Source organism: Trypanosoma cruzi (genome assembly GCF_000209065.1).
Source record: "Trypanosoma cruzi strain CL Brener chromosome Unknown tcruzi_1047053506417, whole genome shotgun sequence".
NCBI classification, from domain to species: Eukaryota; Euglenozoa; class Kinetoplastea; order Trypanosomatida; family Trypanosomatidae; genus Trypanosoma; species Trypanosoma cruzi.
The window spans coordinates 1-12,676 of record NW_919827.1 but is presented as its reverse complement, the minus strand read 5'-3'; the positions used below and the strand labels follow the sequence as shown (position 1 = coordinate 12,676).

At 52.0% G+C, this 12,676-nt stretch overlaps 6 protein-coding genes and 2 pseudogenes across 6 annotated transcripts, besides 18 other annotated features; all 8 read right to left on the bottom strand.

The window, feature by feature from the left end:
* On the bottom strand, positions 1-499 carry Tc00.1047053506417.83 (annotated as a pseudogene; the record flags this gene model as incomplete).
* Positions 1-3,844: a sequence feature (haploid, Esmeraldo-like haplotype).
* Positions 942-989: a microsatellite.
* Positions 1,150-1,189: a microsatellite.
* Positions 1,279-1,307: a microsatellite.
* Positions 1,806-2,074: a mobile genetic element.
* Positions 2,061-2,084: a sequence feature (AT_rich).
* Positions 2,237-3,064, bottom strand: Tc00.1047053506417.70 (uncharacterized protein; the record flags this gene model as incomplete). Its single annotated transcript, XM_802182.1, has 1 exon — positions 2,237-3,064. One exon carries the CDS (start codon positions 3,062-3,064, stop codon positions 2,237-2,239), a length of 828 nt encoding a protein of 275 aa, XP_807275.1.
* Positions 2,847-2,880: a microsatellite.
* Tc00.1047053506417.60 (terbinafine resistance locus protein (yip1), putative) lies at positions 3,158-3,721 on the bottom strand (the record flags this gene model as incomplete). The annotated part of the gene is made up of 1 exon (XM_802181.1): positions 3,158-3,721. One exon carries the CDS (start codon positions 3,719-3,721, stop codon positions 3,158-3,160), a length of 564 nt encoding a protein of 187 aa, XP_807274.1.
* Positions 3,845-6,153: a sequence feature (heterozygous, Esmeraldo-like haplotype).
* Positions 3,890-3,937: a sequence feature (T-rich).
* Positions 4,156-4,770, bottom strand: Tc00.1047053506417.50 (uncharacterized protein; the record flags this gene model as incomplete). The annotated part of the gene is made up of 1 exon (XM_802180.1): positions 4,156-4,770. The coding sequence occupies one exon, from the start codon at positions 4,768-4,770 to the stop codon at positions 4,156-4,158; it is 615 nt and encodes a 204-aa protein (XP_807273.1).
* Positions 4,827-4,848: a microsatellite.
* Positions 5,355-5,381: a microsatellite.
* Positions 5,582-6,286, bottom strand: Tc00.1047053506417.30 (uncharacterized protein; the record flags this gene model as incomplete). The annotated part of the gene is made up of 1 exon (XM_802179.1): positions 5,582-6,286. One exon carries the CDS (start codon positions 6,284-6,286, stop codon positions 5,582-5,584), a length of 705 nt encoding a protein of 234 aa, XP_807272.1.
* Positions 6,154-6,162: a sequence feature (haploid, Esmeraldo-like haplotype).
* Positions 6,163-7,671: a sequence feature (areas merged during assembly that could not be assigned to a particular haplotype. This can correspond to areas where the two haplotypes were merged or to regions with more than two copies in the genome that were merged during assembly.).
* Positions 6,335-6,360: a microsatellite.
* On the bottom strand, positions 6,394-6,657 carry Tc00.1047053506417.20 (uncharacterized protein; the record flags this gene model as incomplete). The annotated part of the gene is made up of 1 exon (XM_802184.1): positions 6,394-6,657. One exon carries the CDS (start codon positions 6,655-6,657, stop codon positions 6,394-6,396), a length of 264 nt encoding a protein of 87 aa, XP_807277.1.
* Positions 7,196-11,926, bottom strand: Tc00.1047053506417.10 (annotated as a pseudogene).
* Positions 7,672-7,705: a sequence feature (heterozygous, Esmeraldo-like haplotype).
* Positions 7,706-12,676: a sequence feature (haploid, Esmeraldo-like haplotype).
* Positions 12,080-12,103: a sequence feature (AT_rich).
* Positions 12,314-12,337: a sequence feature (AT_rich).
* Positions 12,427-12,676, bottom strand: Tc00.1047053506417.5 (endoribonuclease L-PSP (pb5), putative; the record flags this gene model as incomplete). Its single annotated transcript, XM_802183.1, has 1 exon — positions 12,427-12,676. A coding segment is annotated over one exon (250 nt), but the record flags the coding sequence as incomplete, so codon positions are not given.

The window sequence follows — 12,676 nt, the reverse complement described above, 5'->3', positions numbered from 1 at the left end:
CGACGTGGGCGTCCAGCGCGGAGAGCGGGTCGTCCAACAGGTACAACTCGCGGTCGGCATACACGGCGCGTGCGAGACTGACACGTGCCTTCTGCCCTCCGCTCAGGTTGATGCCCTTCTCACCAATCTCCGTCTGCATCCCGCCAGCCAGCAGCTTCAGGTCAGACTCCAGCTGGCACGCACGCACCGTCTCCTGCAGCCTCTTAGGGTCCTCCGGGGCAAAGAACAGGACATTCTCCCGCAGCGTCGCGTTCATGATCCATGGTTGCTGCGGCACATACGCGATACTTCGCGTGGCCCACACACGACCGTGCGTCACTTCGTACTCACCCAGCAATCCCGCAAATAGCGTCGTTTTACCGCTTCCAGTCGGGCCGACCAGCAGCGTTATTTGCCCATCGTAAATGATCACAGAGAATTCCACAAGAAGCTTCTTTGGTATCGACTGTTGGTCGGCGTTGTACCTCTCTCTGCGTCTTTCATCATCTTTTTGTCTCTATCATTTTATTTGTATCATCATCGTCTGGAGTGGCAGACGGAGCTCTGCGATGCCTCGCCACCACCTCTCCCCACTCCTCTAGCGTCACAGTTCGGTGAAGTAATAGACGAGGCAGTTGTTGCGGAGTACCACACACTCTCGGGCAGCATCTTGGGAGAGACTGCGGCGTGAATGTTGACATCGTCACATGATCAAAGGCAGTAGCCGCACCGGCAGAAAATAACAACAACAAAAGTGCAGCAAACATCAACCGCCTGATTTTTACACTGCAAAAAAAAAAAAAAAACTGTAAGAAGCCCCTGCCAAAACAACACACTGCAGCAGGTTCGTTACATTAACCGGCGGCCGGTATAGAAGCGTAGGTGAAAAAGTATCCAGAAGTCCAAAAAACTGGAAGACAACACTAAAAGAAATTTCTCATCCCACCGCGTGTTTGCAAAATACAAAAAACAAACAAACAAACAAACAAACAAACAAACAAACAAACAAAGTTAATAAATATTATTGATGTGGTAACGTTAAAGACCAGGAGCCCCACCTCAGTGCAGCAAATCCACTTCAGTTACTCCATTTCATTCTATCAATCTCGCTTAACCCCGGCCATGAAGTACGGCGAACAGATTCACAAAATTCACTACATGGGTACCGAGAATAAAAGAATAAAAAAAATAATAATAATAATAAAAATGAATCCTTTCGTTGCACGTACACAATTATCAACAATCACCACCATTTTCTCACGTATAGAGAGAATTGCCAACGTCAGAAAAAAAAAAATAAATAATAATAATAATAATAATAATAATAAATCTAAACCGGGAATATGATGAAGTGCACCGCCAGAGCCGCCAACACACACACTACCCGACAATTCGCTAGAGAACCACCCCACATGTGTCAGCAACAGGAGCGGTGCACTCAGGAATTACACCACGCACCTATTGAGGTCCCCAATGTAGCCTCTATTGTTCGCGGCCATTTTCATAACCTCGCCCAACGCTCATCTCGGAAAGGAGAAGTAAATTATTATAGAAATAATGAAATATTTCCCAAAGAGCAAAGCCATTGCGGTATTCTCAAAATACAGAAGCGACGCCATTACTCACATAATCATATTTATGAGCCGCGAAACTCCGTAGTATGTCAACAGAAATACACCAGGAACAAGAAGCATCCCATTCTACTATGATATATTCACCTTCTCAAGGTACAGTACATAACTCACTAGCTGGACATGCAGGATAGTAGCACAAACATCTGCAAGCGTTTTGTTGGGAATTTGAACCCACATATGATACGCATGCGCCCCTGGCTCAGCCGGCCACCTCAACGTGGTGCCAGGGTCTAGTACTCTTTGCTAGAGAGGAAGCTAAGCGCCTGCTGTTCATGCTTCAAACCCGATGAGTAGTTGTTAATTAGTTTTACGGGCCGGAAGGGCAGATGTTGGAGCCATTCTATAATGGCTGCCCGCGGAGTAAGGTTATCCTTGCTGCTGAATTCCTTCGTACGCTTACCAGAGCTGCACAATTGAAGGTGTAGTTACTACGACTGGTAAAAGAAGAAAAAAATAAAAAAATAATAATTACGCATGCGCCTTGACAAGTGGCGAATGGAAGTTTTGAGTTACAGTTACCAGAGCACCACCATTCATCCAATTCCAGTAACCCAATCCCTTTTCTTTTTCTCTTTACAGGCTCACAGAAGGACTGAATGCACTGTGATGGACAAAATGAACTTTCAACCATAAACCACACTGTCGTGCGTACGTGCCGCCAAACCAGAAATTGGCAGCCGGTGTGATGGTTGAACGTTCCACTCCACTCCCAGCAAGTAATGATTGCGGCTCGTTCGACTGACGCATGTATCCAACCCAACACAACTGACCCAGGATCCATGGCTCTCTACAGTACCAAACCTCTTTGTGCAGAAACGGTTAGTTTGCGTGTCATGGGGGCATGTCTGCTTCCATCTGACGTCACAATTTCCACCCCGCCTCGTACAACCGCGCCTCCTCTGCTGGCGGTGGCAGCGGGATTTATTTAGTTTCTTTCCGTGCGGCCCTTGCAGTGTATTCATCAATCCATCCATAATAAAGCTGCTAGAAGAGAACGTTGCTCTGTTTTCCACGGACATCATGCACGGCAGCGGCTCCAGGCCCCACAGTCGATACAAATGACTTTTTTTTTGTGTGTGTGGCATGTGGGGTGACGAAAGAGCTTCCAGAAGCGCTGCAAACATCTTCCGCCTGCCCCCCCCTGTCACTGTTGACACCTGACATCGCACCGTCCTTGACCCCTTGACCCCTGCGATCCAAAAGAACACACAAATTTTACAAATAAAAGCATTAATATATATATATATATATATATATATATATATATGAAACAGGAAGTGAAAGCCACACACATGCTGACACAGACCCACGCAATAAGGAAAAAAGGGAAAGAAGGTCTTAGCGGTTGATCCATAAAGAAAAAAAAAAAAAAAAGCGTTAAAACTTTCATACACACCGCCATAAACATAACGACGTGAATGCATTTGTTGCCTAAATTCCGTCCATTTCATTTTTCATCATTCAAAATCCTCTTCATTGCTACTACCAGCAATCAAGACGCGTCAAACCACAAAATGTTCGGCATCCACATGGTACTAACTTTCTCACACACCGACGATTACCATCCATGTCATAAATGAATAGAAAAGGGCGACAGGATACACGACAAGCATCTCGCGTTCAGGAGTGACGGAGCCACGAAAGAAGCGCAGGGCAGCCCAGCAGGACCAGAGCCAGACTACAAAAGAAATCACCATCATCACCCAAAAGTAAGAAATAAAAACACCGAGGAACGCGCCAATACAAAGCGGTGCCAGGCAGTAGCCCATGACACAAACCGTCTGAAAAAAAGAAACTTTGCTGCCAAGAAACTTTGCATTGAGCGTCACGACGGCCGCCCCCACCCACACAAGCACAAAAACCGCTGAGAATATGAGACCACCCTGATGTGTTGCCGCTGAGCCGGCAAGAATGATGGCAAGCAGCAAGCAAAGCAACAAGGGTCCCCACAAGTCCCAGTCGCGCAGCTCCTGATCCTCCCCGAGCGGCGGTGCAAGGACAATCGTCATCTTTCGGCCAATAGCCACCGCATCGCGCACAATGGTGGTCGTGATAGGCTCATCCAAAGTGGAGTAAAGAGGAGCGGTAGGGACCGTGGTCTGCGCCATTTCCTTCCCTCCGCTTCCTTTCGTGTGTTTTGCTGTGACTGCTGAGATATCCGGTGGCTTCTACCAATACTTATTACTACTAATATTACAACTACACCCTCGCCCTTGCCAACCCCTTTACTCCTGTTTGCCAATTGCAACTGTTTGCTTGCGTTTCTTGCGCCACCCAACAACAAACAAAAAACAACAAACAAGTCAAAAAAAAAAAAAAAAAAAGGATAACACCATTGACATGCAGAAGAAACCAATGCAGCTAACAATTTGTACTTCCCCCTTCACGACGAGAAGCTCGGAAGCAGAAAAAGAATGAGAGGGTGGGGGGGATCCAATCAAACAAAAAGAGAACCTCACAACGGCAGAAATATAAGATATTTTAAACGGTGGAAAAAACAAAAACATAACCGGCACTAATGGCGTCGGGGCACCTCCTGTCTTTAGAAATCCCCTTCTCCCTCTTCCGTGGTGTACAATTCCGTTTCCCCCATACCCACACTTTCTTTTCGCACGGAGGCTAAAAAATCCGCACGCTTTGTAAACGCCTTCATTTCCTCTTGTCGTTTTGTCTTTCGATATCTACCGTCCACCAGAGCAATAAGCACAACAATCATCAGCGCCAGAAACGTTGGTAGCAGCATATATGACCACTCAACCCCCTCAAACTGCAATGTTATCGCTTCATATGAGAGGGTTCTTCCTCTTTTTCCAGCAGCATGAAAAAAGTCATTCGTGCGTTGGAACCGTTGACGGTGCGCACGGGCGTATTGCCTTGCGTCAATGATGTCGATTTGGTTCCAGCGGCTTCTCTCGGAGGTGGTAAGCGTCCGCTTGACTGCGTGCAACATATCCCGCCATCTCTGACGCGGCATAACTGTTGCCATCTGCACCGCATCGGCCTGTAGAGGTCTGGCTGATACTGAAGCCGACGATAAAGATGATGATTTCTTTTCTGTCGTCAACATTGAATCAAGAAGTTGCGATGCGCATCCACACCACGAGCGCGCCGGAGAAAAATACCGTCCTGACGCATCAAAAAGGCCGCAATGCCTCATGCGCTTCTACGCCCAAACTCAATGAGTTCATAAAAACAAAACACAACAATACCAACAAAAAAAAAAAAAAAAAAAAAAGGGTGAGGCCCCGGACGGTAGTGATAAGGTCGGCGTCCATATAAATTTTGGCGGTGGATGTTCGCTTAACTGAACAACCAAAGAAAAAAAAACAAAAAAAAACGCGTTTTCATTTCAAACCCATAAACGGCAACTAAGCCAATTCTGCCAAACACAATTACATAATTTACTTTTTGTATTGCGCTCAGCGCAGCACCGTGTCGTCGTTGGAGGATTTCCGCGTAATGTACGTCATGTACAGTGTGATGAGCACCAGCAGAATGCAGATGGGGATGGAGGGGCCGGGCTTCGGTGTCGGCTTCGGTCGGAGACGCCGCTTACTCATTGTGAGTTTGCGTTGAAGGGATGTGGGCGTGACGGTGGTGTACGCTGCAACGGGAAATCGTCCTCCTCGCAGCATTTTCATTTTCATCATCACAGCCGGAGCCAACAAACGCCGAATGCCAGCAGACATTCTTTTTTTCCTTCTGTTCAGCCCTGCACACACAATCACCCACTCACACGCCAAAAAAAAAAAAAAAAAAAAAAAAAAAGAGTAGAGTAAGTAATTTATGTATGCATGTGTACAAAACAAAACAAAAAAAAAATAGAAGACTCGCAACTGTTTTTTTTTTTCCCCCTCTTTTCTCCATCTCATTTCCTCCTCCCGCCGCCCCACAGTAGCACACACAGAGACGCAGACGCATATCCGCTCTTATTTGGCTCCATGCCCCATGCAGAATCCCTTCTCACGCTAGCGACCAAACCTAGCCATAAGAAAGAACGATACTATTATTAATGTCATAGCCGTCCACCAAATATTGCCCAGCTGCACTCGGGGCTGCTCATATGCTCGAGGGGCGTTCGCATCCGGCGGTGGGGGCGGGGAGACAACACCGCGAATGGACTCCCCGTAACTGTCACTCTGCAAAGTCATCAGACGTTGACGTGCGGCAACGAAGTGCTCCGGCATGTTGTCATTTGCAGGATCATCCCGCAAGTCAGCCTCGAAGAGAGGCCGAGGGCCCTGCGCAGTGGTGACAGTTGGCCCCTCGTAGAGGTGCGTCGGTGAACGACCGCTCATTTCGTCCAGTTCGCGCTGCATCTCAGCAAGACGTATGTGATGCGGTGATGCCGTGAAGTCCTGAACGGTGCCCAAAGGCGTGTACGGTCGGCCACGTGCAAATGATCGCCACGACACTCCATTGCCCACGGCTCCACCTGCCATCATGTCACCAACTTCCAAAGAAAAAATTGCCGAGGCACAGCCACACCGCCGCATTGAGTAGCTGCCACCTTCCTGCCTATAATTCCCCCAGCACCCACACTTCTTCTTCTTTGCTTCCCAAGAAAAGTCCATGGTGGAAGAGCAACAGGTTTTGTGGCGGCCAGAGGAAGTGGACTCGGGCACACCACGCACGGCAGGGCAACACAAACACACTTCTGCCAGAGACAACATTCGCCAACACGTCGTCACAACGACGTTCTCTCATTCCTCTCGTTGCTTCACACACACACACACACACACACACAGTCTCTCCCTCCCCGTGGGTGTGGATGCCTGCCTCACTCGCCGCCACGCTTCTGCTCCATGGCCCACCGCCTCACACTCTCACGCTTCTGCTCCTCCCGCAAGCCCGAGAGCAGAACAACCCAAACGGGCACTACAAACATCACCGCAAGCGCCACAGCGACGCTCACCTCACGCTCGGTCTGTCGCCATGCGTGCATGCCTGGCGTCTCCACGGGGCGCACACGGCTCGGTGCGTTGCCAAAGCGTCGATGCGGCACCGTCGGCGTCCCTGTGCGGAATGCACACAGTCGCCGCATTGCAGCCTACCCGCCTAGCAAGAAGAAACGCAGACACGCACACATAGACGAAGACATACACACACAGTTGAAACAGACTGATCGGCAAACAAACAGATGGTGACTGAGCGCGGCGCGGCGCTCATTACACACAGCACTCAGTAACAAACAAGGGCTCGATCCAACACACAAATCCTACTGATGAAACCCACCACACACAAAAAAGGAAAAAAAAAAACCACGCGCTCACGAGACGATCTAAAGACAATAACTCGCCCATAAACAACGGGCAAGCCCCATGTGTGCCCTGGCCGCAAAAAAAGAAAAAAAGGCGGATGACGCAAGGCACACAATTGACCATTTACCACACATTCTCTTCACAGGCACATTTCATACATAGTTACATACAACAAACCCATCAACACCCTACATACATGCACACACGCAGAGACATACACAGAAAGAGAGACGCACATGGTGCAAAAAACGAAACAAAAGGCAAAAACAAACAAAAAAATCTGATTTCGACTTTTTCAGCTGGATGCCACCCAAAACAGCCAGTCATCACGAAGCCGCCGCAACACCCACACTCGCCATGAACTTCGCGGCCTCCTGCTTCCCCAGCGCGGCCACAAGCTCCGAGAACCTCGACGACGGGTCCGACACAAGCTCGCGTGGGGAGCCCGACTCCGCGACGACGCCGTGGTCCATGACGACGATTTTGTCGTACGCCGCCACCGTGTGCAGGCGGTGGGCGATGGTGATGACGGTGTGTGAATTGAAGGCGGTCATCACCGTGTGTTGGATCTCCTGGTCGAGCGCGTGGTCGATGTTGGCAGTGGCCTCGTCCATCAGGATGAAGCCGCTGCCCCGCCGCAGCAGCGCACGCGCCAGGCACAGCAGCTGCCGCTGGCCCACGCTGTAGTTCGACCCGCCCTCCTGCACGCGGCCGTCGATGCCACCGCTCTCCAACTCCACACGCTCCCGCATCCCACCAGCTCCAGCGCACGCCACACCTCCGCCGGCGTCGAGTCGAGGAAGGGGTCCAGGTTCGACCGCACCGTGCCGTCGAACAGCACAGGATCCTGCGGAATCATCGAGAACTGCTGCCGCAACTCCCGCAGCCCGTAGGCGCAGATCGGCCGCCCCGACACGATGATGTCTCCACCGCAGATTTCCACCATCCGCATGAGCGTGAGCAGCAGCGTCGACTTGCCGCTGCCGGTGCGGCCCACCACACCGACCTTCTGACGCGGTTCAATCCGGAAGCTGACCCTGTCCAGCACAAGCGGCAGCCCCGCACGGTACCGCATTTCCACCTCGCGGAACTCCAGCCACCCCGCCGTCGTCTCCGGGTGCTGTCCCTCGCTGCCGCCGCTGACGCCCTCCACCAGCACCGTCGCCGTGACATCGCTGCTCTCCGTGTTCTTCTCCCGTAGCTCATCCACCAGCCTGTCCATCTCAGGCACCTCCTCATGATCAATGTTGTGGGTGTAGTGCAGGATACGCTCCACGCTGTTCATGTCGGCCCCCATCGTGCCAATCATCCGCACAAGCCAATTGAGCTGTGACGTGGACGCCAACGCCATGGTGAGACTGAGGGAGACAAGACCAATGTCGTGCGTACTGAAACTCATCATTGTCCCAATGACGCCGAGAAGGGCGATGGTGATGACGATGACATTCCCCAGAAAATCAACTCGGACTCCTAACCAGCGATTCGTTGCGTTTTCAAGGAAAGAAGAGGCACACACACGGTCTATCCGCCGCAGTGACTCCTTCATTATGGATGCCACGCATCCGTATGCCTTGATGGTAGAGGAGCCAACAAGTGCCTCGCCAAGAAGTGATATCATCAGCGCCTTCACGATGCTGCCGACGCGACGAATTTCTCTGTTGGTGACGTTGTAAAGGACCATCAACTCGTAGTAAAAAACCACCGTGGGAAGCAATGCCAGAATGACATATGGCTGTGAGTCGATGGCCACAGCAAGAGAAGAAAATATGCTGTACAGAACCCGCAGGAGGAAAAGAAATGTCATCTGCAGCTGATTGTCAATGCAGTCAACATCGCGAGAGAAACGGTTGACAATGCGTCCAAGCGGGGTGGTGTCAAAGTACTGCATCGTGCCGATGGAGACCGACCGAAGAATGAGGCGGTGTAGATTGCGGGAGCCTTGTCTCATCGCACTGTATGCGACACCAAAACGCAGCGGCACCATGACGGTCCCAAAAAGCACCAGGGCGATGTATACGTCAAGGTATGTCTGTGGGGACAGGCCGAAGCGTTGTGTCGACCACATCGAAAGCCACGCGTTTGAAGACAGAGATATCATCTCGGTAAGAAGAAAATGATCAGAACAATCACCACCACGGAGACACCACCGCATGCACGGAAATATGTCACGTACGTTGACCACAGTACAGACCCCACCGCCTTTTCCTCCGACGTCATCATTGCCCCCTTGGCGCGGCCAGGGGACCCCGCCCCAGGTGGTGCACCATTGTCCAAAACGGGTGCGCCGTCCAAGACACCATCCCCCTCTTCCTCTCTCACTTCTTTCTCTTGGTGTTGCTGCTGCCTCGCATCTTGGGCAACAACCTCCTTGTACACCGGGGAACCCATGAATTCCTCGCGGCGACCAGCAAACCGCACAGCACCGTCGCCCATCAACACAACATAATCCGCTCGCGAAAGCACTTGCAGCTGGTGCGTTGCCAAAATGCGGGTCTTGCACGCCAGCTGACCCAGCAGGACATCGGCCACAATTCGTTCGCCGACGTGGGCGTCCAGCGCGGAGAGCGGGTCGTCCAACAGGTACAACTCGCGGTCGGCATACACGGCGCGTGCGAGACTGACACGTGCCTTCTGCCCTCCGCTCAGGTTGATGCCCTTCTCACCAATCTCCGTCTGCATCCCGCCAGCCAGCAGCTTCAGGTCAGACTCCAGCTGGCACGCACGCACCGTCTCCTGCAGCCTCTTAGGGTCCTCCGGGGCAAAGAACAGGACATTCTCCCGCAGCGTCGCGTTCATGATCCATGGTTGCTGCGGCACATACGCGATACTTCGCGTGGCCCACACACGACCGTGCGTCACTTCGTACTCACCCAGCAATCCCGCAAATAGCGTCGTTTTACCGCTTCCAGTGGGTCCAATGATGACGGTGAGCTTACCTTTTGGTATCTCGATGGAGACGGCCCTTAAAATATTTTTTGGCAGCAATTCAAAGCGATCCTCCGCCAACACTTCCTTCGCTCGCCTCTTCTTTTCATTGATGTTGTTTGACCCCGTCGTAGTTGGGGTGGTGGGACTGTTGGGCGGCGGCTGTTGTGGCTCGTGGAATTGCGCCGGCGACTGCCCTTTCTTCTCTGGGCGGCAGGCGTCACAGCAGCAGAAGCGCCGCATGAGGCGAGCGGTGAGGGAAAGAGATGCTCGAGTTAGACGTGGGAGTTTCACGGGCACAAGTGCTGTAATGTCGGTATTCTCAAAGACAGCGGCCATCTCGCACCATGAGCCGGCGCTCGCTCTCTGCGCAGTGTTGTAGGAGCGGATGTCCATAACGCTCCGGGGGGAGTTCTCACAATCGAGAAATGCGGATATACGGGCCATGGAGACAAGGAACTGCACCGCACTGGTAAACACCGTGGGAATCATCATGAAAGGCATGCGGATGATGGCGAGAAGCGAAATGGCGGGAAAGACGATTTCCGGCGTGAGCTCGTGCCCAAGAAGGTGGTACAGGAGAAGCACAACGGCAATCATGACAGGTGGGGTGGCGTCGTTGATGAATGACGTGAGGACACGGCAGACCTGCACCCCTTTGAGGTACTGCAGCTCAATGTCGCGTTTCGCCTCAATGCTCGCGATGAAGCGGGGCTCCCACGCCATAAACTTCGCAATGCGAATACCAGAGAAGAACTCGTTCGTTGCCTTCACACGGGCGTCCGTCGTGGTCGCGAGGCGTCTCCGCAGCCGCATCATGCGCCGCATCACAAGTGCATTGAGTGGGAGTGTTGTGCTGAGGGCGGCGACAGCGACCAGTGCGCTCCACCCAACGAGTCGGTACAAGAGAAAAATGGAGAACACGGCCACAATTGGGGAGCTCCAAAGGTACATGCAGAACTGCAGGAATTCATCGGCCCTTTCAACATCGGTGCTCACCATATTAATGATTCTCCCGGTACTCATCTCTGGTATCGCAAACGATTTGGGCGCCACAACAAGGCACTTCTCAAATATAACTGCGGTTAGTGCACTTCGAAAACGGAGGCCGCCGTTGATGCTTATGTAGTAATATGAGTGGAGTGCCGCGCTCTGCACGGCTTGCACAATAAACAACGCCATGACGAGAAGAAGACCGGAGGACCAGCTGGGAGATTCGCCCGTAAGGTAGACGACGTATTTTTGCAGGAGGATGGGAAGTGTAAGAGTGCAAATGTCTCCAATGATTTTGCCGGGGAACTGCCAAAGAACAGCACCCGGCAGGGCGACAAAAAGATCGCGCACCAAGGAAATCCGCCTCGGCACCGGAATGGAGGCCGCGACTGCTGCGTCCTCGCCATCACTTGTAATAAACTCAAGGCTGCAGGGTTCCTCCAGTGTCGAGTTATCAGTCGTTTCCGGTGCAAAGAGCGTCTCTCCGTAAAAAAGCCCGCGGAAGAACGGCGAGTACTCCGCGCTGCACTCAGCGACGCGATGCGACGGGGGCCTCGTCCACGTGACGGCCGCCATGATTTCGTGGTAACCGCCGGACTGCGGCACGCCCACCCAACGCAGCGTCCCCCGACTGAGGCGATCCCGGCGGCTTGCCACTGTCATGCCGACAAGAACGCTCCAGCCGTGACGGCGGCTTAGACTGCGCTGCGTTACCGCTGAAAGCTTCAGTCCGCACTCGTGTGCACGGTCTGTGCGGCGTGCTGGCGGCAAATCCTCCACCTGCATTCGCTCTTTTTTTGCGAGCTGGATGTACTCCGAGATCCATGTGTAATACAAGCGCTGCGGCCACGTGGCCGTGCTCTCCGCCATGGGTGTGTATGGCTCCCCCACTCCCCACATCTCGCGCATTCGGCGGCTCATGCTGCTGTAGCTCCTGTCGTAAGCCCGTTTCCTCTTCGCCAGCGCGCTGTGACTTACACACACCACCTCCTCGCCCGCTGACGACGACAGGATTGAGGTGGACGAGGTGTCGCCGTCACGAGTTGCCGCGTCTTTCTCCACCACCTGCGCATCTTCGTACAACATACGGCCAGGCATTGCCTCCTGCGGCTGTGCGTCTTCACTTCTATGCATGCTTCCACGTTGCTTTCTTTTTGTTTCTTACAACCGCAGTCACAGAAGGAGGATGGAAAACACATGGACCCGGGAGCGGAAACCAAGAAAGCGCAGAAAATTTCAGCAACAACAACGAGTAAAAGTGACGCAATAAGAAAAAAGAAGCCATCCAATAAATATTAATAATATTAATAACAGTAATATGGATCGATTTTGCACCCTCCGTCGCCCCAACATTTTTTTATCCCCCTTTTATTCCTCCTCCCCCCCTACTAATTCAGCAGCACACAAACACACAGAAAGAACCACTGCAACCAGATGTCCCCCATGTATAATGTAGTAACAATAACAATATGTATTGCGTGGATACATGTTTGTGTGTGCCACATTGGTGTTCCCCCTCCCAAAAAATAAAAATAAAAATTTTTACGCCTTCATCATCGTACACACAATTATATGCACCCATGCATGCATGGATGGATAGATATGTGTGGGAATCACATCACATGCTAACCACTTTAATTATTCAATTCCACCAACGCATCCACCTCAACGGCGGCCCCAAACGGCAGCTGCGCCACCCCCACTGCACACCGAGCATGTCGACCAACCTCCTCCCCGAACACACTTAGAATAAGGTCAGAGGCGCCATTGGCAACGTACGACTGCTCCGTAAAACTTGGTGCGGAATTCACAAAGACGTTGAGCTTCACAACACGTTTCACACGGTCCAGGTCGCCCAGAGCTGCCTGCATTTGCTCACAACTG